Genomic DNA, 26638 nt, shown 5'->3' on the forward strand with positions numbered 1-26638 from the left:
TGAAAACGAAACCCGGGTTAAATTTAACCCCAGGTTAAGCGCTAATCGGCCTTCGAACAACTGGGCCCAGAATTTTATAAGTTTCATATTCACTACCATCAAATTACAAAACTAAAATAATAATTTAACTACTTACTCAAATCAGAAATATTGTATGAACTCATGGCACCATTGAAAATAAGACATTTTGGGTTGCTCACATCTCTAGCATCGCTCCAACACAACCCAAAGGTCTTTATAATGCCATTGGGCTCTAATGGAGGTGTCCAACTGACTTCTATGGAATTGGACGTAATCACGGCATCTGGCTGTAAGATTGGTTGACCAGGAACTGCAAAAACATTGCACGTTTGTCACTTATTAAAATAAATAATATAGATTTAGCCAAGGCTAAAGGCGAAGCTCCAGTATTAAATTTATAATTTACTTCAAATAATAAAATTGTAACCACTGCAAAGAAATCCACTCAGAGTTGAGCCTGCGATCAGTTAAAAACTAGGAACTTGTTAGCGGACAACTTCAAAAAAGCAAGTAACCTCGATGGGTCGACACCTGGGCCCGCGATATGGTAATGTGATGCTGATCAGCAGATACTCTGTTTTAACAGCTGTCAATTGACCACAACATGGATGTGGAATATCAGGTTGTAGGCTCCCAGACTAGCTAGAAAGCATTGGTACAACTGGTATTACAAATAGCAAGAACGACTTACTGTCTTCAGCAGTAGTGTTGCTTACGGCACCACTCGAGGGTCCGACACCAATGTTATTCACCGCCTGGACGGTAAAGTAATAAGGAGAATATTTTCGTAGACTTGAGACTAGCTTCTGGGTTCTATTGTCAGAAGTGGTGATATTTGTTTCGCCTCCTAGAGACTCGTTGTAAGTGACGATGTAATGAGTAATGACTCCATTCCTTTCCAGCTCACTCGGTGGATTCCATTTGACGAGTATAGACGTGGAGGACTTGGTAAGAGCCAAAACATCGAGAGGAGGACCCGACGGCTCTGGATAAATGATTGGGAAAACAACTAATATTGTGATCTGCTTTCAAAATCATTTTAAGCCTGTCACAGAAAATGACCAGCTAACTATATCGTCATACGTAAGAATATGTGAAAACAAAACAAAACAAAACAAAACAAAGGAAGAAAAGAAAAGACTGAAAAACTGACAGGTAAGGTGACCCACCGAGGCGGGTTGCCTGGTCTGTCAGACCTGGATACGACTCTCAGCGGGAATCAAATTTTGCCGTGTAAACGTTTAACCCTATTCAGACCAGGAGGCGGGGGTGACCTTTGGAGCTCCCCCCTCACGCAAAGGTTGCATAACTTCAAAACTGTTAAAGCTATGATCACCAAACTTAGCGACTATTCCTAAAAATTAATGTGGGGACATTTTAAAGTCATCGTCACGGGTACTTCAACATTGACGTTACCATGGCAACCGAGTTTTGGCAGCCATGTTTCAAAATATGCATCTTCTTCTTAAAAAGTAGATTTTAAATATATTTTTAGTAATGAATGGAATTATTTAATGTTATATTACACTTAATTGAGCATTATTTTATCAAAGTTATTGCCACTGTTGATGAACTCCAGCTTTTTTTATGACCAAATGGCAGATGCTTAGTTGCGCCAAATTCACCTTTGCAGAGGCTTTGCATCTTTAAAAGCGAAAATAGATAGCCACTGGACCGAAAGGTTGAAGCAAGTGTAGTAGGCGAGAGCAGAACACCATTAACCGCAAAAACAGCTCTTCTGCCCGCTTTTTGTTTGTTTGTTTATTTTTTATTTTTTATTTTTTTTGTTTACGTGCTAGCGTCCAGTCAGAAAGTGCACCCCGGAATACAGGGGTTACAAGATTAATGGAATGTAAGCGCGGGTTGTTAACACCACATGAGCGGGTTACCTTGTCTACCTGGAGCTTTAAATCTCCATGTAAACAGTCCTTAAGTCAAAAAGGCCAACGACTAGTGTTTCATCGTGGTTCTATTTAGCATAATCAGCTTTAAGTAAGAACGAAGGTGGTACTTATGTCAACTAGTTAAATCATAAAGCAAGCGGTACTTGTAAAGAAAACAATTTACCTGCAGGATGCGTTGTTTCAGAAGCATTTACCGCTGTACTACTCCATTCAAACTTCACATTGTATGCCAACAACATGAAGGTGTAAGTAACGTATTCATGAAGCCCCGCCACAATATACTGAAGCAAAGGACCGTCATATATCAACTTCCTAGATCCAGGCCCCTCGCTATTTTGCCAGTAGTACAGGCGGTAAAAAATTTCGCCATTGGGGTTCAGTGGTATCTGCCATGAAACTCTTATGGCTGAGGAATTTAAGGTGTGTGTTGTAAGATCTGTTGGAGGTGAAGGCCCTAAAAAGAAAGAAAATAAAATAACCACTTTAGGAAATGGCATGGCCAAAATGTGAGCGAGTTTGACTCACAATCTGGAGGTCTAAGGTCCATCTGAATCCTATTCTAACAGGTTTATGTACATAGTTGGTTAAATTTTCGATCATTTAGAAGTTGGTCACGTTTCTTTCTTGTTATTGACACTTACTGTCTTCTAAAGTCGTGTTGTACACAGGCTCGCTCTCAGGCCCCTTGCCCACAACATTCCACGCACGGATTTTAAACGAGTATTTGGTGAAGATGGCTAAGTCTTCCACCACAAAGCTTGTACTGTTATCTGTTGTGTTGACTGCCTTGGATTCACCGGCAGAATCTTGTTCGTACTCTACAGTATATTGGATTATGATGCCATTCCTCTCAGAAACGAGAGGAGGGCTCCACTCAACTATGATGGAAGTTGATGATTTAGCCACGGCACGGACGCGCTGCGGTGCGCCAGAAGGTTCTATAATGAGATAAAAAAATATTCCGACTGAACAGTAACTACACTGTAACAAGCAAAGATACCCACTAGTCTTTACACTACGTTAGGAGTGATATTAGTCCGAGAATTATTGGTCACTTAAGACCGCCTGAGTAGTAGACTGCTCCATGGGAAAAGAAGGGGAAAATGCGTTTTTCCCAAAGAAAGCTGGATACTCAGATTGCATTAAGGTCATTACTCTGTTTTGCACTGCGCAACTCTACTGCGTATAATTTATCCAAGATGGCGATAGTCGCCTTAGAATTAACAGAATGGGTTGTTTTCGAAATTTTTAGGAGTGGTTAAAAACGAAATGATTTAGAAATACGTTGTAAGGAAAACTACGAAAAAAGTGATAAATCAGGAAGGTGTGATAATGCAAGTGAAAGTTGCTGAAAGTGTGCCAAAAAGACATTAAGTTTCGAGGAGCGATACTTCATCGAACCAAGAGCCATTATGGCTCTTGATCGAACCCATGGAAGTAGTGTTAAGCCATTGTGTCTGTGAAAAAAAAAAATGTAAATTTCCGCTGCAGTTATCTATGTATTTCAAGTAAAGAAATCTCAGCTTGGAAAGTTCCCCCATCTAACTTGTCCAAACAGTGAGTGCGGTGAAATAAAGACTTATGAAGCCAGCAGATCTCTTGCGAGACCTTATTTTAATTTTAAATGTACGTAGAAGGTATATAGGTTCTTCTGCTGGTCGTTCAAATCACCACAAATTGATACTCTAACAAGTAAAGCGAAAACTCTATTAAGCGGACCCCCAATTGAGCGTACACCCTCTATTAAGCGAACACCAAGCCGGGTCCCGAAATTAACGTCTTTTATTATATAGACACGAGTGTTTTGCAGGAAAGTATACCACTCGTAACATTCATAAAAACTACATCCGGGACCCGAGAAGACTGCAAAACAGTCGGTTTTTTTCTCAAAATCAATAAAGAAATCGGTAAAGCGTGGCGTAAGACTCTTACGCGCGCCAGTCTCGCTCTCTGTTTTCAGCCTCATTCCAGACCTTTTGTTTGACTGCTCGCGCGTACTTGAATACGCAAAAATACGGACTGTTTTGCAGTCTAGGACCCGACTTGTTTATTTTCCAAAATCTCACACGTGAGTTTATCGATGACGTAATTTCAGTCATTTCCCTCTATTATTTTGTCGATGTCTTTTTGTCTATGTAACAAAAAGAACATTACCCGGCGGCTTCAAGATATGAATTTTATTTTCTCGTGGCAAAAACAATATTTTACTCACTCGCTGCGCTCGTTCGCAAAATATTGTTTTGCCACTCGAAAATAAAATTCATACCTTCGCGCCACCGTGTAATATCCTCTATATATTTAGCTGCAAATAAACTGTTAATTAGATCAATATTCGGCCGTGTGATTGTCATTCGCTTGCGGTATTATCGTTGCTGCAGGGCTGTGCTCTAGCAAAGCCCAGTGGCCCCTGGTGCCTAACTTTTGCTCTTGGGCGACTAGAAAATCTTAGCTATTTCATACAAATCTTATGCTGGGCACCCTAGATTTTATAGGATCAGAGCACTGGGCTCCCCACAATTTTCCTTAGAGCACAGCCTTGTTGCTACGTCTGCATTTACAAACAAATTAAATTTGGTAACGAAAAGTAATGAACTTGAACTCTGGTTAACAACATGGAACTTTATCACAGTACATTGCGCAATTTTCACAAACCTCTATTAAACGGACACCCTCTATTAAGCGGACAATTGGGAAGGTCCCGAAGGTGTTCGCTTAAGGTGACTCGACCCAGTTTTTTTGGGGGGGTACCATCCTACTTTGAAGCTCTCTGGTATCCCCACCTTTACTCTTATCGTAAGTCTAACACAGAATGGATAACATATAGATCAATCTACAATATAACATAAAATTTTTGGCGATCGGAGTAAATGTCACGTGGTTATAATGCCACGCCCCTTTGAGGTCCGAGTCGAAAATCGGCTGTTGCCGGCATTTTTTTGTGAAAATCTCTCGGCTACACATAGTGCGCATTAGTGCCTTGCGCTGAACAGAGTTTCACCAAAATCGCAAAGACCCAATTCGCGAAATTCAGCGGTTTCCAAATTTAGGTCATAATGTATGCGAAAATGATAAGCAAACTTTACACGGATTATATCTAATAAACCAAGAGATTCATCCCTTTATTTTGGGCATCGTTATAACAGATGGGTCCTTGCAAGTCAGCAAAACGCTTTAGGTCCTTGTAAATGCGCGCGATTTCGAGCAAAGCAAACATATAGAAATTATAGTTTTCGCTATTTGTTGACGTTTGTCAGCGTTTTAGAGTCCTTCTCACGAAAAAAGCATTTTCTTAAAAATTCGTAGTTTTTTTTCCTTCAAATTTTTTCAGGGCCACAATTGATTAACTAACTACCCGGACTCTGAATTTCATGGTCATTGAAAAACTGTGACATTATGTTCTATAAGCTCAAACTTGAGTAAACATTGAAGATTTTTAGCGTTTTGGCTGAGTTTGTGCTTTGGGAGTTGTCTATTGTTTCTAGTCTGTCATTATACAGCATTCTTGTTCAGCACGCGTGCAATGACCACGCTTGGCTGACTTCCGAATGCTCACCGAGATATTCCCGTCACGAGTTGGTTTAATTATTGGCTTGCATTAAACCTATGAAAAAATGATATTTTTGTAATAGTAAGTAGACTTAGTGTGTAGCACTTCTTGATTTTTTTGCAAAGACACAAGAAGCACGAGAATTGATTAAAAATTGTTAGTTAAACCTCTATGTATCACGCGATGGCCTGTCTCACTGTACCAAAATTATGATATCTCGGTGAGCATTCGGAAGTCAGCCAAGCGCGGTCATTGCACGCGTGCTGAACAAGAATGCTGTATAATGACAGACTAGAAACAATAGACAACTCCCAAAGCACAAACTCAGCCAAAACGCTAAAAATCTTCAATGTTTACTCAAGTTTGGGCTTATAGAAGATAATGTCACAGTTTTTCAATGACCATGAAATTCAGAGTCCGGGTAGTTAGTTAATCAATTGTGGCCCTGAAAAAATTTGAAGGAAAAAAAACTACGAATTTTTAAGAAAATGCTTTTTTCGTGAGAAGGACTCTAAAACACTGACAAACGTCAACAAATAGCGAAAACTATAATTTCTATATGTTTGCTTTGCTCGAAATCGCGCGCATTTACAAGGCCCTAAAGTGTTTTGCTGACTTGCAAGGACCCAGTTGTTATAACGATGCCCAAAATAAAGAGATAATTCTCATAGTTTATTATATATAATCCGTGTAAAGTTTGCTTATCATTTTCGCATAAATTATGACCTAAATTTGGAAACCGCTGAATTTCTCGAATTGGGTCTTTGCGATTTTGGTGAAACTCTGTTCAGCGCGAGGCACTAATGCGCACTACGTGTAGCCGAGAGATTTTCACGAAAAAATGCCGGCAAGAGCCGATTTTCGACTCAGACCTCAAAGGGGCGTGGCAGTATAACCACGTACATTTACTCCGATCGAAAAAAGAAAAGAGGACGTTACAAACCCTTGCGTCAATGCACAAGGCAGATTTTGTGCTTGTACACTCGTCAGAGAACTGTGACTTGAATTACCGAAGTGCAAGATTACGACCGAGATACTATGAGTCACCTTAGCAATGGAAATTAACATTTAATTTATACTTCACTGGTAAATACCTGCTGGGTGAGTAGTTTCCATGGCAACTACAGGCGTGCTTGTCCAAGAGTGCTTCACGTTGACCGATACAACAGTGAAGGTATACATAACGTACTCCTCTAAACCAGATACAACAAAAGCAGTAACTGATCCCTCATATAGAACTTTATCCTGTGACTCATCCTCTGTACTCAGACGCATGGAAAGTTTGTACTGTACAACGCCATTTGGATGAAGAGGCTGCACCCACTTGACTTTTATTGCTGTGGAATTTACACTTTTTGCCGTTAAATTTCGAGGTGGCGAAGGCTCTGTAAACAAAAGAAAAATAGGCTGCAAATAAGCTGGCCTTTATCGAAGAAATCTTAACTGTGGTCGACATGTTGTCCGAAAAGAGTTAAAACCCAAAACTATCATTTTAAATATGAATGAAATCTACCTGGAGTGCATGTGACTTGTCATATCAACGGAGTAACTTTGTTGTAAAGAATATGTAGCAGTAATCAATCTACCAAACTATAAAGATTTGCTTCACTAGATCCAGTCACAAGTACAGTGGAACCTCGATTTAATGTAGTGCCAAGGGACTGGGTAAATTTGTTCGTTATAACGAGAGTTCGTTACACCGAACACCTCTATTTAACGAATTTTCGGGAAAACTATCAGAATGTTACGGTTGTATCGAGATATAGTTAATAGTTAATTTACAAAACCCAGCATCCCCAGATCTAAACAATTATTGTAACAACAAGTCAGTACCGACCTGTATATAGCTAAGGCATTAAAAACTCAAGAACAGGCAAACAAGACTGCCTAAAACCACTCTACACTAGACTACGAGTAGTCCTTATTTTTCCTCAGGGACACTAGAGCGAACGAAACGCGAGCGCGCGTGAAAATCACCCCACGCGAGAAAGGCGAGACGCGGCGGTGAGAGGGGGTCAAAAGCTTGGACTTTTTCTGTAGTCCCTCATTTCTCCCTCTCCCCACGGCGTCTCGTCTTTCTCGCGTGGGGTAATTTTCACGCGCGCTCGCGTTTTACTCGCTCTACAATCCCCGAGAAAAAATCAGGGGACTACTCGTAGTCTAACTCTACACATAAATTTTATCCTTGTTGGTCTGTTTGGCATTCATCTTTTATCACATACTGACGTTTGCGCTCGTGGATTTCGTTAAATCGAAGTTCTGTTCCATACATTTTACTATAATTTTGGCCGGGCTGAAGAAAATCGTTCGTTATACTGATCGAGGACTTCGTTATACAGTGGTTCGTTATATTGAGGTGCCACTGTATAAACAGAAACACACGCCAACTAATTCATCAAACACGAAAGCAGAAAAAATAATAATAATAATAATAATAAGCCTGGAGAACCCCAACCCAAGAAACATGTTAGAACGACCTCAAAACAGACACACGCCAAACAAAGCATTTGTGCACTTCTTCAACCCAGACAAAAGCACAAACATAATCTGGTGTCAGAAGCCCCAATTAAAGCTCATTTCACGTAGAGACAAGTGTCAACAACCTCATACCAGACACACACTGAGCAAAAACACGTGCCGGTGAACCACTTCAACTTAAACTCTGATAAACCAAGCAAACACGTGTAAACTCCATTGACTCTAACACAAGAATAAGCAAAAACACGAGTGAAACAAGTCAACCCAAAAACTAAAAACAAAGGAAAAACGTGTGAATATTGACCGCATTAACGCAAATACAATCAGAAGCAAAAACAAGGACTGCTTTCATAAAAAATAAAAAATAAAAAATAAAAAAAATAAAAAAAATTCCCCAAGTAAGTCAAGTAACAAGTCGCCTCTAGGCTCCAGAAATGAATTTAGGCACTGTAAGCTATGTAAAATGCCATTAACTTTGTTGAACACTTTACCTGCTTCAAATGTTTTGTTTGTGACAGGATGACTGTAGGGACCCCTCCCTCCAACAGTTACTGCTTGTATCATGAACAAATAATCAGTGTAGGGTTGAAGACCAGACACTGCCAATGTTGTAGTGTTACCAGTCACGTTTAGGAATTTCACAAAGGACCGATCACTGCTGTTGGCGTAGATGGTGTAACTTATAATTTCTCCATTTTGTTCAGCCGTTTTTGGAGGAGTCCAGCGCACAATTATTGATGTGGAAGAATTTGTTACTGCGCGTGCGTTCTCTGGGGCACCAGAAGGTGCTGAAAGAAGGAAGAAAAATCGCAATTAAGGTCATTCCTCTCCTGAGTCAACAAGAACCTGCAGTGAGATTTTCGTCAAACTTTTTACCGACTGGTTGTTTATGCAAAAAAGGTAAGGTTCCGATACTCTTTTCGCAGGAGGAGCAACTTGTACAGACACAACCTTTCCTTTAAATTTCAACACGATTACACTATCTACAAGTATATCATTTGAACACGTTTTCAACGATTGTTTTTTCTACTCTGGGAAATAGTCTATATTCATTCTAGAGCAAGTAAGTTACTACTCGTTTAAAAAAAAAGAGAAAAAAGGACAGATAACCACACTTGTTTAAAAGATAGTGAAGATTAAATGATGTGAAGCATACGAGGTACGCCAGCTGACCGAGAACGCTGGAAAACTACACACTCGTGAAAAATCTTGTCAGTGAAATGACCGGTCACCCAATAACAACCTACCCGCCTGGCTTGTAGTTTCCATAGCAACAACCGAAAGACTTGACAAGTTGTACTTTACATTGTAGGCAGTGACTTGGAGGTTGTACTTTGTGAAAGGCTTTAGATCGGACACAAGGTGCTGAGTGTTGTTGCCGTCATAGACTACTTGATAAAAAGCGCTCTGCTCTGATCCTGTGTTTATTGATAACCTGTATTTGATTTTTCCGTTACTATGAGCAGGTTGTTGCCAGGACACAAGAATCGCTGTTGAGTTTACACTCTGGGCGGAGAAATTCAGAGGCGGTGATGGTTCTGCCAAATCAAAGATCACACAAAAACTAAGCGTAAGGGATAAGGGATAAGCGTCCTGTCGGTAAGAAAGTGCGAAATTCTAAACACTCTTTGCCCAATAGTGTAACTATTTACAGAGCGAAGGCAATACCTTTTTTCCAAGTTATTTGAAGAACCACAGCATTGAAACTACACGTGACCTCCAGTTCTGTAGAACAGTGTTCTTCCAACTAACCAAGAGCTACAATGGCCACGCAGTTTACAATGTACATCAAATAATTGTACAGTACATATCTGCCTTTCAAAATTTTCCTTTCGACAAAAAGAACATGTATTCCCACCACGTAGTATCATGGAAATTTCCTTCGTTCAGCATCTTACTTTCATTTAAAGGGTTTAATCTCAGGGACTCTTCTCTTGTAATGGAGGGTTCAAAAACTCACATAGGGGTCGTATCTGAGTTTTCCAACCCCCCTCTACAAGAGAAGTAAGAAAGGGGTTGGAGTAGAATGCACACTCGCATCAAACGTATACAAACTAGACTGCCAAGTTGAAACTACGTGTACTTTTGGAGCCTATACTTTTAAACAAGAAGCTTCGCTGTTACCCGAATAAAGCTACTGGAGAAGCACTGTCGTTTGATTTAGGTTATCATCACACTATAGTGGCGCCAGAAAAAGCTGCCCGGTATCGTATGAACAGTTATCAGATATGTGACCCTTTACTTGAGGGATCGGCGGAGCGCAGCTTCGCTCCGTCACAGAAATCGCGGCGCCACAACTTTTCTTGTGTGCGAACTGAAGCCCTGTCCGGTATGATTTTCGTGGCTGCGCAAAATTATAATTATGCTTCAATACGGTAAGTCATTTCAGATAATTATACCTTTTCTTTTTTGTCCTCATTTAAGTACCGAGTAACCTAACCTTTGCTAGCCTAAAGACCAGTTAACATGACACATTACTCACGTCCTTCATCTGTCTGGATCAATACAGTGCTTTGATTTCCTCGCCCTTTGCTGGTGAAAGCAGCAACATTGATTGAATAAAATGTGAAGGCATTTAAGGAAGAAATGACTGCACTTCTCTCTGCTATACCAACATGCCTTGTTGTTGACTCGGAGGATCCTTGCTCTGTGTATGTCACCTTGTTAAGGCAAAGAAACGAAAGATATTATACACTATACCGGACTGGTATATCTGGTTTGTCACTCTCCAGTCAAGAGGTATTGTTACTATGTCAAAAGATGGATTGAAACTGATCACTCACATTTATACAATGGAGTCTTCATAGCCATCACGGCTTAACTAACAGATGACCAATAAGAACACCATTTAATCGACCAATCAGGTCACCAACCAGAGTTTAATACCATCACCTCACTTTGACTCTGGCGATGACTACCGCACAGGTTGTCAAAACGTCAGTCACTCTCAACATCAGTCCTATTCAAAGCGTGCAAAGAAAGTCATCTCCTATAGCCCAGGGCTAGTGGATTTTGCCTGACGGGCAGGTACTCTTTTTGGGGGAAATCCAAATTACAGAAGGATTGTAATCAATCCTGCTAGTCAAAAAGGGTTTTTGGGTTAGTTGAAATGACTTGTGAATTTAGTACATGCTAGCTAAAGCTTACCCGAACGGCAGGCTGTAAAACTGACTTTCTTTGCACCCTGTATTCAGGACCACACTCCCCAAACGATCATATTCCACTTACTTATGAAAATATTTTAAAAAAGTACAATAACGTATTGAAAAATGTACACTAGAAGAGATGTATATGTTACATTACCTCATACTTGAGAAGAACACCATTCATCTCCGTTGGTTCAGTCCAGTTCACAAACAATGTAGTAGAGTTAATTGCTTTGGCTGAAAGTTGAGTTGGCTGACTTGGAACTATGAGAACAAAAAAACAAAGATTTTAAAAGCTAGTCTCTCAACTTTATTAATATAATGCAGGGAAACAACACCACAGATAAACAAAAACTACACCTTACTCGATTCAAGAAAATTATGTTTAGATGAACATGACATTTTGTTCATGTAACATAATTAATGTAACATTGTTAAATGCTTCCTGTGTTTCACAGAAACCTTGACATTACAGAACAACAAACATCAAGAGCAGAGTCTGCTATTTTAAAGTTCAACCAAACTTTCATGAATATAAGATTGCATACAAAATGGGAAGCCACAAAACGTTGTTTATAGTTATATGTTTTCACAATTCTTGTTATAATTTACACTATTTTGATAAAGACGACATATGCAGTAAAGGCCCTGGGCAAGCCTTATTTGACAGCTGTTCTCCAAGTACTGTACACGAAAGAGGAGGGATGTGTAACCAGTGCCCTAGATTGTCCTTAATTGGTTAACTCTCGAAAAAAGCAGACATGTAACTAGACTGACATTGATTTAGAAGTGTGTTACCAACCAGGCTGCTATTGGTATCCCCTACTTTGTACATGTACAACATCAGTCCTCCCTAAAAACCAGAGCATCTCATCCACTGAAATTTATTCCACCACACATACAAAATTAATACAGCTTCTGGCCGAGAATTATCACTGACTGGAATAGTCTACCATTTGACTTTAACAATAGCTTCAACAGCAAAATTTAAAGACACCATCCCTGACTAAATGTTTTCATTGTAATGTTTGTCCCTTGCCATTATTTTATTCTTAGTAGTAGCACTTTAGTTTATTACTTAAGGAGCTTGCGAGTATGTCTATGATAATTTTAGGAGACATCACTGTTTACAAACATTGTTTTTGTTATTCAAATTTCTAACAAGTGAAATAAAAAAGTCTTTTGTTTCAAGAACCAATACGATTCTGGTTGGCACAATCATTAAAATCAATTGGTGGCGTCAGAATGAGTATCACTATAGTGCAGTTTGTAGTGTTGTACATTGCATAAATTGACAAACTGGTTTTCCATTTTTTCTATTTAATTTCTCGAGCAACTTTAGAGCCCCTTCTTTGGGGTGGGGTGGAATCAAATACCAGTAATTATGTGATTGTCAGGACTGAATCCCCTAATGGTTACAACCAATCCATACTGACTCATGTTGAGACTCCCCCCCCCCCCCCCCCCCCAATTCATTCTGGGTCTTGGTGGCTGTTATAGTTGTTGACTGTCATTACCATAACAGGCCTTCTCTCAAAGTTTACATACTTGATCAAATGAAATTATCAGTCACTTTCTTAACTATCACAAGAAGTACTTCCTTTTGTTACTGCCTTTGTCAATATTTTTTTTTCCTTTTTTTAAATGAAAAAACTACTAATTATTTTAAAGCTATTTGCAAAAATCGGAATTTTCAGCAAAATCTGAGAAGGCTGCTATTTTGAATGATGTCATACATATTATACATGCATCCCAAAATACTTAAATTATCTTGAAAAGTGTATGACAGGCCAAAAATAGCAAAACCCCAAGGGGGTAGAGTCCAACCACCACCCCTCCCCCTTGCCCTTAGGGACATGCATGGATTTGCTTGTGCATTGAGCAAGAAGGCACAATCATCTCTGAAATTATTATTCTTTTTTTTTTTTCATTTTTAGTCCACAGCCTACTGTATGTGCAACAACTGGTATATTCTCAAAGAGAGTGATACAGGTACACTGCATAGTGGAAAGTGGCAAATGTATTAAAATTAATACAAAGAAAAAGGAGAAAATTCCACGGGGCAAGCAGTTACCTGCTTCATCAGTCAAAATCAGTTTGCTCTCTCCACTGTAATTGCTTCTACCGAAGGAATTTTCAGCAGCAACTCTGAATGTGTAGTTTGTATAAGGTTTCAGCCATGAAACCATGGCCTCACTGTGTTGAACAATGCAAGCCTCCCGCACAAAAGACTGGTTACATGTTGCATTTTTCCATGTGAAAGAATCATTACTAAACTCAACTGAATAGTTTGCTGCAGACTGTGCACTAGTGGTATTCCAAGTCAGGAAAACACTGCGAGCTGATAAAACTGTGACATTTAAAATGACCGGTGGGTCTGGCACACCTGAAATTCAAGCATGATAAAATACATAAAATACATCAAAACACTTTACATGTGTACATACAGTTAAATTACAAGAAAGGAGGACAAAATGAAGAAAGTGAAAAAAACAGGCACTAAAGTTTATGTAAAATCCCATTCACATTAATTTTCCAAGGTTACAATGCAGGTAATAATTATGACACAAGTAATAAAAATATATTGTGAGTCTATAATTATACATGTTGTATTACATCTACATGTTTTCACAACTTAATAGAACTCTAATTGAAAAATGCATAAAAAATGCAACTTCTTTACTTCATAATTTTCATTAACATATCATTAAAAAATATGTTGGTCTATGTACATTGCATGTTTCTCTTACATATTAAATGCAGCAATATATATTCATGATTACAAAATTACATTTCAATTGTATCATCATTTACACAGCACTCCAGTCAAAAAAACATCCTTTTGATCGCAAAAATGTTACCTTTTTGTTCCTCAATAAAATGCTATATAATTTATGGTAAATGAGGGTACAATATGTACACATCAGGGCTGACAGTTTTATCCACCTTTCTATCAACCCCTGTTTACATTAATAACATGCACCCGTATTTTCACTTTTTTTGGTAAGTTCAATTATTGATTTAATATGTTTGATAACAGAATAGATATCACTTAAGAAAAAAAAAACAAACTGGTATACATGCACAACGTATGTTTTGCACACAAGAGACATCTGCTAGGAATGGCAACTGTCAAGTGTCAGAAGTACAGGTGTCAAGTGTACAGTTTCTTCTCCTAAAGCATGACATTGTTGATTTTTGCCATTTGAGATTTAAATATAGCCACTAAATAATATAATCTATATTGGCTTCTGTGGGTCAGTACATTTACATCAGGAATAAAGAAAGTCTTCACTTAAATTTCAACAACACAATAATAAAAAATAATAATAAATGATGAACTCAAACTCAATGTCAGGGGATTGTAAAAATTGGGAACAACTACTACCAAAGATAATTGCAGTATTTATTATTTGTTAATAAGCATCATAATTATTATGGTAAAACATTATTGTTTGCCGGTTGGTTTTAAAGGAATTTTCAGCAGTAATTCTGAATGTGTAGTTTGTATAAGGTTTCAGCCATGAAACCGCGCCTTTTTTCTGTGCAACAATGCAAGCCTCTGGCACTTACCTTGTTACATTTTGCATTTTCCACTTTAAAATTTCACCTGCTCATAGACTAAAGTGTTTCAAAATGTGCTGGTAATCCTTTATCAGGTGTAGCACTAATTTAAGAAGTGGCTAATGTAGCTCATTGTTACAGCCTGTTTAAAGCTTTTCTTGCCAAGGCAACACTCATCAGCTCAATAAACTACAGGTGTAATCAGAAAATTAATAATCTGTTTACGTGTAAAATACCTGGTGGTGGAGCAGTTGGTGGAGGAAGCATAACACTTGAACTCCGTTGCCATGACGTCTTTGCAGCTGGAAACTGTGTACTGGTTGGGTGAATCAAGGTATCACTTTGGGAAACACCAACTTCAGTCATAACGGTGGATTTGGTCAACAACTGAGTGGATAAACCTTGGCTAGCTAGTTCTGTAACAAAACAATAAAATTAAATGCTGTCATCAACAGGCTGTTGTTATAAAAAGCTTTGTGTAACAGGGGAATATTTTTGATGAGGTGTTTTATCTGTTGAAGAAGCACTGTGTTGAATGCTTGATATTACAAACAAAATGATTTTAGAAGGAGAAATTAAGGATGCAAAAATGAGCAGTTTTTCATATGATTTCCAAACACTCATTAAACATTAATTTCCTTTGTATTTTCTTTATGAATTATTAACCCATTCGCTCCTGGAGATTTTGCCAAAAAATGTGTTTTGAAGCTAGTTGAGTGGTTTTCTGGTCACTGTCATGCTATAAAGAGCTAAAACTTACCACAAAACCGTTTACAGATTGTACACTTCACGGCCTTCTGATCCAGATGCAAACTGTTAGCTTGCGAAGTTCGGGCATTCCTCCCCAAATTCAAATTCAAATTCCTCCCAACTTTTTTCGCTTTTCTTGCCTCCTTTTTTTTTTCTCTTGCTGGGCATTAATTTAAGTAGGCTTCATTTTGGTGGGAAGAGTGTTTAGGAAAGCTTTTAGGATCTTAGGATTAGGTGAAAGGAAAGGTAGGGGGGCAATGGAACAAGATTTTCATGGAGATTTTCAAGTCAATGTTAGAGGGTTTTTGTCCTTTTTCTCTGGTGTCCTTGACTGAATTGTGCTCATTTTGGTATGGTTTGAAAGATCTCTTCACTCTGCACAAGTTAGCGTACAAAGTTGCCCTTGACCATTAAAACTGACCACGTCACAAGCAGTAGAAAGGACGTGGATCCCCACGGGCAGCTCAGCGGCGAATGGGTTAATGAGTTTGAGAAATACCTGTACATTTCCAAACAATTTAACACCTATGTCATCACTATCTGGGCAAAAGAATCACTCCAGGGCTAAACTTGAACACAAAGAACTTAAAGTTCAGAAAGTCTGTCTTTGATTATATATTAAAACATGTAAAAGGGAATCAAGGTATTTATCTCCAAGACATAAGGGTATTCTTAAAAAATCTACAGGTGCAGTTTAGCTTTACGGATGTTTAAATGCACAAAATGTAACTTTTAAATGAGTCGACAGGCAGCTGACACTTTTTAAGTGAGGAAGAAAAAGAAAAAAGTGACCAGGGGTTCCAATTAATACTTCTGATGATAGTTTGCATTAAAAAATCCACACATTACTGTACTGACCAACGGCAGCTACTGTAGCATACACTTGTAATAATGCAAATTTATATAATAAGTAAATAATACTATAATTTTATTGATTACACAATGTCTGACCTGTTGAAGTGTTGCCAAATGACTGAGTGGCGTTACTAGCGTAACCAGCAACATTGCTTGAGGAAGGTGATGGTGTCACAGGAAGAAAGGATAAACCCTTGGTGGTCATGGTAACTATATCAAGGAAAAGGCTCGAGGACAAGTGCCAGGTGGTTCCACCTTGTATTGCACTAGTCACTGCTGGAACTTGCGTCGACAGTGACCCTCCCTGTACAAATATACGTGAGCTGTTCTGTTGTATTGGAACTGTACTTCTAGCTGGTGTAGCTCTCAAGCTCTGCAATACTGTACTAGTAGTTTTAAAAACACTTGCATGGGCAGTGCTTGTACTAGATGCTAGTCTTGAAGAAACAGTTTTATAACGCATAGACGTTTCACTCTCTGCAACACTAGTAAGGATCTGCTGAGTTGTCTTGGCTTGTGTGGGCACCAAATAATCTGACTGTATTGCCGTAGCAGCATCACTACCAATGCTTTCTGGTAAAAGGCTTGTCTTAGGTGCTTGCGTGTGCTTGTCACTGGAAGTTTGCATTGCAATTGGTTGTTTGTTACTACTACTAAGTGCTTGAGATTGCTGTATTGTAGGTGATTGCAATACACTTGGGGTTTTTAAGCCGCTCCCTTTTGGACCACTTACAATTGAACCAGGTGACTGAAAAATATTAGGTCCAACGTTGCTAGCTACTATTGTTCTTTTCGTACTTAAAGACGACATTGTTACAAACTTTATCTCTGACTTAACTATCCTGTAAGGTGATACACTAGTAACAGGAAACAGATGAGATGTTATAGATGATTGTGATTCTTGAAAGACAACAGTTGATGTTCTGTTATTCAGACTTGATCCAGACTCTTGAGCATTGGCTAAAAACAAAAATAATGAGAAAGAAACTTTAATAAACAGTAAAATTTGACTTGGTATCAAAGTAAATGTACAGATGTTTGGACAATAAATTAATCAAAATTAAAATGCACCTAACCCCAAAATATTTTTTCACTACAATACATCTTTGCATCTGTTTGAAACGCATTTGCCTATTTTTTACCACTTTTGCCAAATCTTGACATTTTGTAGGCTTCCAAAACTTACGAAAAACTAAACATCATTTGGTACACGACCAAGTCAAAAGGGGCATGGGTATATTCCTGATTTGACGGCACAAACTATTTTGCATGAATGTTTACAAAGACTTAATGGCATGTAAATCAGTTCATGACGTCAAATCAGGAATAGACCCATGCCCCTTCTGACTTGGTCATGAACCAAATAAGGCTCAGTTTTGAAGCCTATAAAAAGTCAACATTTGGTGGAAAACAGGATAAAATTCTTACTGTGTTTCAAACAGGAGTAAAGATTTATTTTAGCGAAAAATATATTTTGCGGTTAGGTGCACTTTAATGGGAAACTCATTAATAACTCTTAAGTGGAAGCAAGAATTTACTAACAAGAAAGAGGTTTGGATGTCAAATTTTAAGATTTCCTTTAAAAGCTACAGTACAGTTATGGTACTGTAACTAGAAAAAAAAATAAATAAATAACGATTTAGTGGTAGCACATCCACATAGTGATTCTTAATCTACCATTCCTGGTTGGAATCAGAATTTGAAAGTGTTGGTTTTTGAGGAGAAGGGAAAACCAGAGTACCTGAAAAAAACCTCTCACAGCAAAGGCAAGAACCAACAACAAACTCAACCCACATATGGCATTGATGCTTGAATTTGAACCCAGGCCACATCTAGACACCTACTTGAGGGTGGCTGATGAAGAGTAGACTTAAAGAGCGCAAAAGAATGGTTAGAGGATACTGCAATACTGCACATTGAAAAAAAACTACCAAAATATCACTTAACTAAAACTCAAAACCGCATTGCCACATTAGCTGTGATGCCCCCCTCCTTACATGTATCTCAGGGGCCAGCAAGGGGGTGTAACAAAGGTGCTGTCCAATAACCTTGGGCTATTGGAGCAACCTCTTGGGCTACCATGTTTTTAGTATGAGTTGCATGACAGGTTATCAACAATTGCAGAGCAAAAGTAAATGTTAGTGAAAAGGAATACTATTCATTTTGGCCAGCTAGAAGACTGCTGGTGGCTTCTTTTATTCTGCAAACAGCTCACAAAAAGCGCAAGTGGTTGCTGCAACTTTCATCGTATACTGAACCAGCATATATACCAGTGTTTAACCAACCACCTACAAAGCATTAGCCACTTCACCACCACATGAAGGATTTTCCAAGAGGTACTACAGTATTTAACATGTCCTTGCACAAGAGCAAAAACCTCTAAGGTAGGAACTGGAAGTCCAACAAGACACTATTTTACAACCCCACTATGATCTTTATCCTTGTATTTATCCACTCATCATATTAAACACAGCGTTCACACCCAAACTAAAGCTTCTAATATTATTAAGCAGATTATTGAAGTGGCTTGTAAATTTGATTATTATACATTGTACTCACAGTCTACCTTCTCATTGGCTGAGAGCCCAGTGGTAATTTTGGAAATCAGCACAACGTACAGATTAGTTAGTTATCTGCCAGCAGACTAATCTGTAGGTTGCGTGTGCCATGCACGATTTCCAATAACAATATTTATTATATGGAGGAGAGTGTTTTACTGGGAACTAAACCACTCGTAGATTCCATACACCACTTCATCCGGGACCCGAGTGGCGTATTTTCCGTATGTCACCTTTGTGAATGTCGTATCGTTCAATGACGTCACGATTCCTGCCTTTTACTTTTGTTGAATTGGTTTCTCCATATAATAAAAAGAACATTACACGTTGGCTTGAAGATATGAATTTTATGTTCTCGTGGCAAGAACAATATCTCACTCGTTCGCTTCGCTCACTCGTGAGATATTGTTTTTGCCACTCGAACATAAAATTCATATCTTCTCGCCAGGGTGTAATATCCTCTATTTATTAGGGAGTGTTTGTCGTTATTTTCTTCAAAACAATGTATAATAAAACAATTATGATTAGATTCGGTTTTTGTGATATCCTAAATAATCAAGGTCTCAGTAAGTGCTATCAGCCTCCACCTTCAGCTCGGCTGATGACACTTACCTAGACCTTGATTATTCCGGATATCATAAAAGCCCAATCCAATGATTGAAAATTGAATTTTACAATACAATTTGGAAAATGGAAATTGACTTGAATGAGATAAAATAAGAAAGTAGAAAGAAGGAGGCACAGAGATTGAAAATGTATCTGACAGATGATTTGGTTAACCATAAAAACCATTAGCATAACGTAAGAGATAAGCTTAAACCACTTTGGCAGGCAGAAGTGTATGTTGATCCCCAAAAACTTCTCTGTAGCACGACATGACATGAGGGGGAAAAATAGTACTGTTGCCCTGTTCGGTTTTCAGAGAATAGATAATCCTTCATCTATGAAAGTTGTCGAATTAAGATTCAGTTGAAATGCGTACATTATCTTATATTTGCCATCTTTCATCGAAATCAAGTCAAATCGACCTTTTCGCTGAAACAGTAGAAGCTGCGCTCAAAATTCAGCTTTCTTCGCGAGAAATATCAAGACTACGTTCTCGCTACAAACATGACGGGAGAGCCTCCTCAAGAATTTAGCGCTTCAAATTTACATCAGCATAAGTAAAAGAATAAATTTAACAGAAATTGAAATGAATCTGCCCTCAAGCAACTTGATCTTACCTAAACTTGACAAGAAGACTATCACAAGGACGAAAGAGCGCTCCATAATGGATGGCAAATTATCCTGAAACATCTCTTTAAATGGCGGTTATACAACAAGTATACAATAAAAAGGTAAAAAGTGATATTTGCTTGTAGTCAGCCCGTGTCTAATTCAGCCATATCGTTCAATCCAATACTTATTTCGCGTTCGCGCTTCCACCGCAGACATTTTGTGGGCACGACAAGGCCAATTGCACATTCCACCGGAAATCGATCCCATTCCCCCTAAAGCTTACTTCCGGATGTGATGCTTCAGCAAAACAGGAATATCCAAGGACTCTTGGCTTGCGTTCATGCGCAAAAATAATCCTACACACGTAAAAAAGATTGCATTTTGTTGAGCAGAATTTTATCCCGATTTTGAGACACTACTAAGTTAATTTTGTTTTACCGGATTAGCTTTGTTTTAGTTTGTCTGAACGTTCATCTTCTGACCTCCTTTCGACTGACGGAAACGCACCAAACGTTCATCGCGATCAATGTCCACTCCAAAGGTTCATGGGAGGGAGCCCGGAAGTTAATACACAACAAAATAGTTCCATGCAACGGCAGGATGTCCTGTTTGGCAAAAGTCTACAAGTAGGAAATTTCATGCGTCACGGAAAATTCGGTGAAAAAAAGTAGAACTGAAGAATTTTCCACAACAACAACGTACCCAGCCCCAACATTCTTGAAAATTATGACGAACTAAGCCCTTCAGAAGAGGAAATTGCATATTTGTCTCGTTTTAATGGAAAAAGGCCTAGTTTTACGAGGTGTCCCTGTAAGGAACGCTCCGTGTAAAATGTATTACATTGCTATCAAGCTCTCCATTTGGGGATTACAATATATTAAGACGTCACGCGGGAGTGTCACGCGACCCGCTCGCTGACGCGTTAGTTTCAAGGTGCAGACCAAGACAGTAGGACATTATTGGTTAGATGTAACTCTTTTTTAAGAAGAATGATAGCTTTTTAATTTTTTGCTTGTCGCCGCGCCCGACGATAAAATAAAGTACTAATTCCAGCTAAATTCCGCTGCAAAGGCGTAAAAGGAACTTGGCGGTTTGCAACTCTAACGCAATTTTAGTACAGGATTAGTTACTCAACACGTACGGTTTCCATAAAGGACCTTACGAAACCACGATGACGACGGCAACGGGAACGTCAAAAAACAACAGGTTTAATGAGCAAAACAACAACTCTGCACGTGCATCACGCTCTCGCGAGGGGGTACTTTAGGACTTTTTTGACTAGTTTTTGGGTGGGGATGTGCCGCTGGGACCCTGGAGCCCTTAGCCTATACCAGAGCTAGTTCAAGTGAATTTTGCTACCCTATACTAGACTAAACTCCCCAAATCCCCCCCTATCCTAGAGTAGCTGTTTTCCAGAAACAACTGAGGTCACTAGCACAGTCCAGCCAAAACAAAACCGATTTGATTTTTTATATATATTCTTGAGTGGCAATTCCCGGTTTCCCTAGCCTAGACTAAAATCTTTAGCCAATTGATCAGTTTAAATGGAAAAAGATACCTTCTTCTAGACCTAAACTCTCTGATTTATATACTCTATTCCTGAGTAAACTGCTTGAAAACCATGCATACCCTTCACAGCGGCACACGTCTGTATAGCCCATATATGGCAGTACCCCCCTCCCCTCCCCCCTCTCCGGATCACGTTTTTTGGTACATTTTTTTGCAGTCGCTGCATAACTACGTCGACGTGATATGACCAATTTTTTTACTTGGGAACAGGAACGGCAAGGCGATAAATTCTACCACCTCTGTCTGAACTCGGGCGCGTTCCCCTCTCTTCAGCTCCAGCCAAAATCCTCTTCTTTTAAATAACAGGGTGAATTGGGATAATCGCGAAAAAGGTTAAAAAGGAAGCGAAGTCGATGTTTCATGGACGTCGCCGTTGTCGGATCGTAAGGTCCCTATTTACACGCAAAAGTCAGTGAAAAATCCAAGGAGAGGTTCCAGAAGGTGAGGACCCCTAAATGCCCCCCTTAGACTGGAAACTTTTATAGAATTTTTAAAACTGGCTGATTGCGCTGAGAACTGAAGAATCAAGCATTTTTGGATTGACCGTCAAAAGCAAAAAAAACGAGAAGAATTTTCCAACCTATTCTTAATATGTTGTAAAGCAAATCAGCTAATAGAAGACGAACTGAGAAGCTGCTTTTATTTAAAAATAAAGGAAATTTCAAGATCAATAAATCATAATTTTGTTGATCGCTAGAAAGATAAGTCGCCATAAGATGCTCAAAGGTTACAATATGCATTTTTTGAGACTTAGTGCGGTCCCCCCATGTAGGCCGCACCTCCGGGATCGGAAAGCTTGCTGGCAGGCTAATTTTTCCTATTAGTACTGAAGTACTTCCATTAATAAATTTTGTCTCGTCAGTTGAATTGTTAAGGAACAAGACCCCCTTCTGAATGGGGATTCATTAGTCTGCCGACAGCTCGTTTTTAAGCCAGGGCTGTATAATCCGGGTAACTTCCACCGTTATGAAGAATAATAGGGCAAGTTAGCCTTTTGAAACAAGAAACACAGTATAACGTGCTGATATTTAATCTAACCGGAAATTCCAAAACTTATTGTCGTTCTACTCTGGAAACGTAACAGGGCCAACTTTTGATGTTTCAAATACTGTAACATAGTACATTGTAATTTTGTTTTTTGTTTTTTAATCTCTCAAAGCAAATCAACTTTCAGTTTTATTTCTGTCTGGATATTGCACTTAAAGCCCATCTAACTATTCAAGTGAATTTTGACGGGGCGATTTGCAAATAGCATATTGATTATTCCTTTCTTTTAAGGAAAGACTATTCACAAGCAGGGAGAAAATTGGAACAAGTTGAGGCTTTTCCCGTGGGGACCATGGGAGGGCATTGTTTCTACAGCTCCCGCGCAGGCTAATTACCCCATCGAATGCTGTAGTTAGAAAATAATTCGGCGCGGATATAGGGCCAATAACTCCACAAAATAATTTTGTGTTCGTTCCAAATCGACTTCCAAGTCTGTTCGTCAGACGACCTGAAATGACGCGTCCCCTCCCCGCAAAAATCGGCCCCAGGGGAAGATGGACATGAGCAGTTTTCTGAGAATTCCGTCCGCCATTTGGTCTTTTTTCGATATGAACAAGAGCTATTTCTTGATTGAACGTTGCCCTAACGGGCAGCCCAATAAAAAATAGTCTCCATGTAATGACCGTAATTGAAACCGATGGTCATTATTTGAGAGCTAACACTATATAGCCCACCGTCCGAAGAAGAAGAAGTAGTTGTGGATTTCGTGTCACATTAGCCTGCGTAGCAAGCTTTTCTGTTTGGTTTCGGAGCAAGGAAAGAACGAGGAACGGGAATTTATTCGCACTATTTTTCGGGAGGTCTTTGACTCTCGTTCCTCGTTCCCGCACGAAAACGCTTGCAACGCAGGCTAGTGTCACCACGCAGTCGAGACTTCATAGGGGGTTTATTACTCCCTTTGGATCACGTGATGTTTCAGTTCTAAAAATGCTGTAGATGTGACTGTTATTTTTTTCCGTAATGTTATCAAATTTACTGATGTTACGCATTTTTTTAATTTTTTATTACTTAGGGTTGAACTAGCCTGCGTAGCAGGTGCTTGGAAGTAAAGAAAGAACAGGCCGCGCGATGAAGACACGCGAGGGGAGAGGGCTCCCTCTTCCCTCGCGTGCCACCCTCGCGCGCTCCGTCTTTTTGGCGCCCACTACTTCCAAACGCCTGCTACGCAGACTAAGATTGAACCGCTCGCTCTGACCGCCGCCATTTTTGTCATCCTTTGTTTCAGGTGCTCTTCAGTGCCACTATACAGTAGCTCTACCCAACAAGTCAGCATCATTTTGTATTCTCTTTAAAAACATAAACTGACTTAAACGGTTTAAATGGAAAATAGAATTCTCAGAATGATGTACCTACATTTTGAAGTGTGATCGTACGTGTATGTGCAAACAAAGAGACAAAAAACACTGAAACTGATATAAATTCAATGTGACGAAAAGTGATCTGAAGTTGATATGTTATTAAAAATACAAGATTCAGACAAAATGTCAGAGGCGAAACAGGGGCTTAAAAAGCAAAGATATAATCTATCTCGTAAACCGCTGCTGCACCCCACTGGAATTGTCCGCCTAAGCCTGGTTTCCATGGATCGTCCGGATCGTCCCGATCTTTCCAGTCATCTCAAATATTGTTCAGACGATCGGGACGATTATGTGGAAACGCTACCCGGGACGATCACAAACGACCCGGACGACTGAGACGACCTCGATCGCTTGGATAGAGTTTAGTTCTATCCGGACGATCGGGATGATCGTGTAAATTTTGAAGAGATATGTACAGTACCGCAAATGATCCCAAGACCGCAAATGATCCCCAAAATGGACCGCAAATGATCCTCGACCGCAAGTGATCCCCAAAGTCGACCGTAAATGATCCCGAAAGAAAAATAGGAATGACTTGGACTCAAGTTAGCGGATCATCGTGTCGATTTTATTATTATTACAATAAGTCAGGTTAAAAGCTACATTTGACTTCTCAATTAAATATATGCTTTGCGTTTCTCATTACCAGGTTTAGATTCCTGGTAACTGTCTTCAGCAAAGCACAACAAATGAATATACATAAAAACGCTAATATAACTGTTCACAACACGATCATGAGATGTAAGAAAGTTGCTATTTCGAAATAAACCGAAACCTATGGACATTGATAAGTTCGGGGGCATTTTGACGTGTTTATGTTAAATCATGTCTTTTTTCGTAACGGGCACCTAAGTTACGAACAAATGTCTCGCTGTTTAATTTATCACGTAAAATTAACACTTCAGAGAAAAATCAAAATGAAATATTCTGGCTGATTAATTTCACGCTTTCAAAAAGATCAGTAAAGTCAATAAAGCTCTTGTTAGGTAGAGGGTGCCCGGCTTTGTATTCCTCAGTAAAAAAGTTGAGCTTCCAGGCGTTAAAATAATTTTTCTGCGTAACGTGCCGCCTGTCTAAAATTTTTCAAAAGACGAAACATTCTTGAAAGAAAATTGAAGCAATCGTCAAAGGAAGAAGTATACAGTTAATACCATACCTTTTCAGATTTATTCCATTTTTTTTTTTCGTCTTGTATAAATTGACCAGAGATGTAGCGTCCTCCTTCCCTTTTTCTTTAAAAGGGGAGAGAAAAAGGTTTCTTTTTTATAATCAGTCCTTTTTTGTAATCACTCCCATAAAATCCATTCCATTCCTCAAGTTTTCACGGGATCATTTGCGGTCGACTTTAGGGATCACTTGCGGTCGAGGATCATTTGCGGTCCATTTTGGGGATCATTTGCGGTCTCGGGATCATTTGCGGTTGGGGATCATTTGCGGTACTGTACAGATCACGTGGAAAAGCTCTCAGACGACTGAGACGATCGGGACGATCTAAGGCTATCCCAGAAATCATCACTACTATTCCAGTAATCGAGAATAATTCGGCCTGAACGCCGCTGAAGTTAAAAAATAATACAAAAGTGTTCGCATCGCGTATTGGCGCTATTTGAAACTATTTGAACTCTTCTTGTTTGTCGACGTCGTAAAATCGAGAGAAAGGGAAGATAGTAAGACTCGAGGTTCGCTCTTCGTTTAAAATCCATCATCTGCATCATTATGTTTGCCTTGTTTGCGAAACACGCGCAAAAATTCTATCGTCTGACCCAGAGACATCACTGACGTCCCCGGCCGCGTCTCTTGTCGTTGAGGCGATCTAGACGATCGCGTGGAAACTAGAAATCGCCCTAGTCGACGTCCGGATCGTCTCTAAATATTTTGAAATTACTGGGGCGATCAGGACGATCCGGACGATTATATGAAAACCAGGCTTTACGGGAAAATGGCTTGACCACCTGCTACTTATGACGTCATATCTCGTATCCATAGTAACTGGCCATCACTAAACTTGTCTCAAAACGCGCGTGAGGGATAAGCGAACAGCTACAGAAAACCTCAGGTGCTCATGTTTTATCGCCTAGGGGAAAAATTAGAAAACCTTACGTAGAAGTAGCAACCACCCCCCCCCCCCCCACCCTTGTACGTCCGAGGGTTGACAGCTGACACATTTCCCATATTAAGTATCTCATTCCCATTTCAATATAGTTTCTCTCTTCCTTATTAGAATCACAGATAACAACACGGGGAAAATCAGGTTCAAATAGTAAATTTATTGAATAGTCTTTAACTGATTAACTTTGCTGACTTAGAAACAAATAACAAGCCTAGTATAAAGCAGAAGTTAAGGTGTACTGAACTTGGCTTCAATGGCTTCTTTTTACATAGTGTTATATTTTATCAATGACCACAAAGTATTAAACTGTAAAACAGCCCGACTTTTTGCCTTCGTTAAGGACGCGCGCGCGAGTCGTTAATCGAAAAGTGGGAAGGTGGAAAAGGGCGAGTGATACTGGGCCTATGAGCGTGTGAGGCTCCCGCGCTACGCGCGAAAATCTCAAGCCTGCCCTTTGGGCCTTTGTATTACCGATTATGAGGGAAAAAACCGACTGTTTTGCAGCTTACATAC

At 39.4% G+C, this 26638-nt stretch overlaps 2 protein-coding genes across 4 annotated transcripts in view; both read right to left on the reverse strand.

Annotated features, from left to right (window-relative positions):
• Positions 1–11382, reverse strand: part of LOC140930576 (receptor-type tyrosine-protein phosphatase S-like) — a 45306-nt gene extending 33924 nt beyond the window's left edge. For 2 of the 3 annotated variants that reach the window (XM_073380299.1, XM_073380297.1), the window contains exons 1-9: positions 11254–11382; positions 10433–10610; positions 9198–9488; positions 8442–8738; positions 6567–6857; positions 2567–2863; positions 2089–2379; positions 713–1006; positions 137–331 (exon numbers count right to left, since the gene is read on the reverse strand). In XM_073380299.1, the coding sequence (XP_073236400.1) occupies positions 137–331; positions 713–1006; positions 2089–2379; positions 2567–2863; positions 6567–6857; positions 8442–8738; positions 9198–9488; positions 10433–10610; positions 11254–11280 (2161 nt within the window). In that variant the 5' untranslated portion in view covers positions 11281–11382. The remainder of the gene's footprint in view (positions 1–136; positions 332–712; positions 1007–2088; positions 2380–2566; positions 2864–6566; positions 6858–8441; positions 8739–9197; positions 9489–10432; positions 10611–11253) is intronic. The other variant, XM_073380298.1, reaches the window with a different exon arrangement.
• Positions 11383–13006: 1624 nt separating this feature from the next.
• On the reverse strand, positions 13007–16507 carry LOC140931611 (uncharacterized). The gene is made up of 3 exons (XM_073381410.1): positions 16362–16507; positions 14897–15076; positions 13007–13482 (listed from the first exon to the last, which is right to left on the reverse strand). Exons 1-3 carry the CDS (start codon positions 16468–16470, stop codon positions 13007–13009), a joined length of 765 nt encoding a protein of 254 aa, XP_073237511.1. The 5' UTR covers positions 16471–16507.
• Between the last annotated feature and the right edge of the window lie 10131 nt (positions 16508–26638).

The sequence above is a fragment of the Porites lutea genome, chromosome 3, assembly GCF_958299795.1.
Source record: "Porites lutea chromosome 3, jaPorLute2.1, whole genome shotgun sequence".
Taxonomy (NCBI): Eukaryota; Metazoa; Cnidaria; class Anthozoa; order Scleractinia; family Poritidae; genus Porites; species Porites lutea.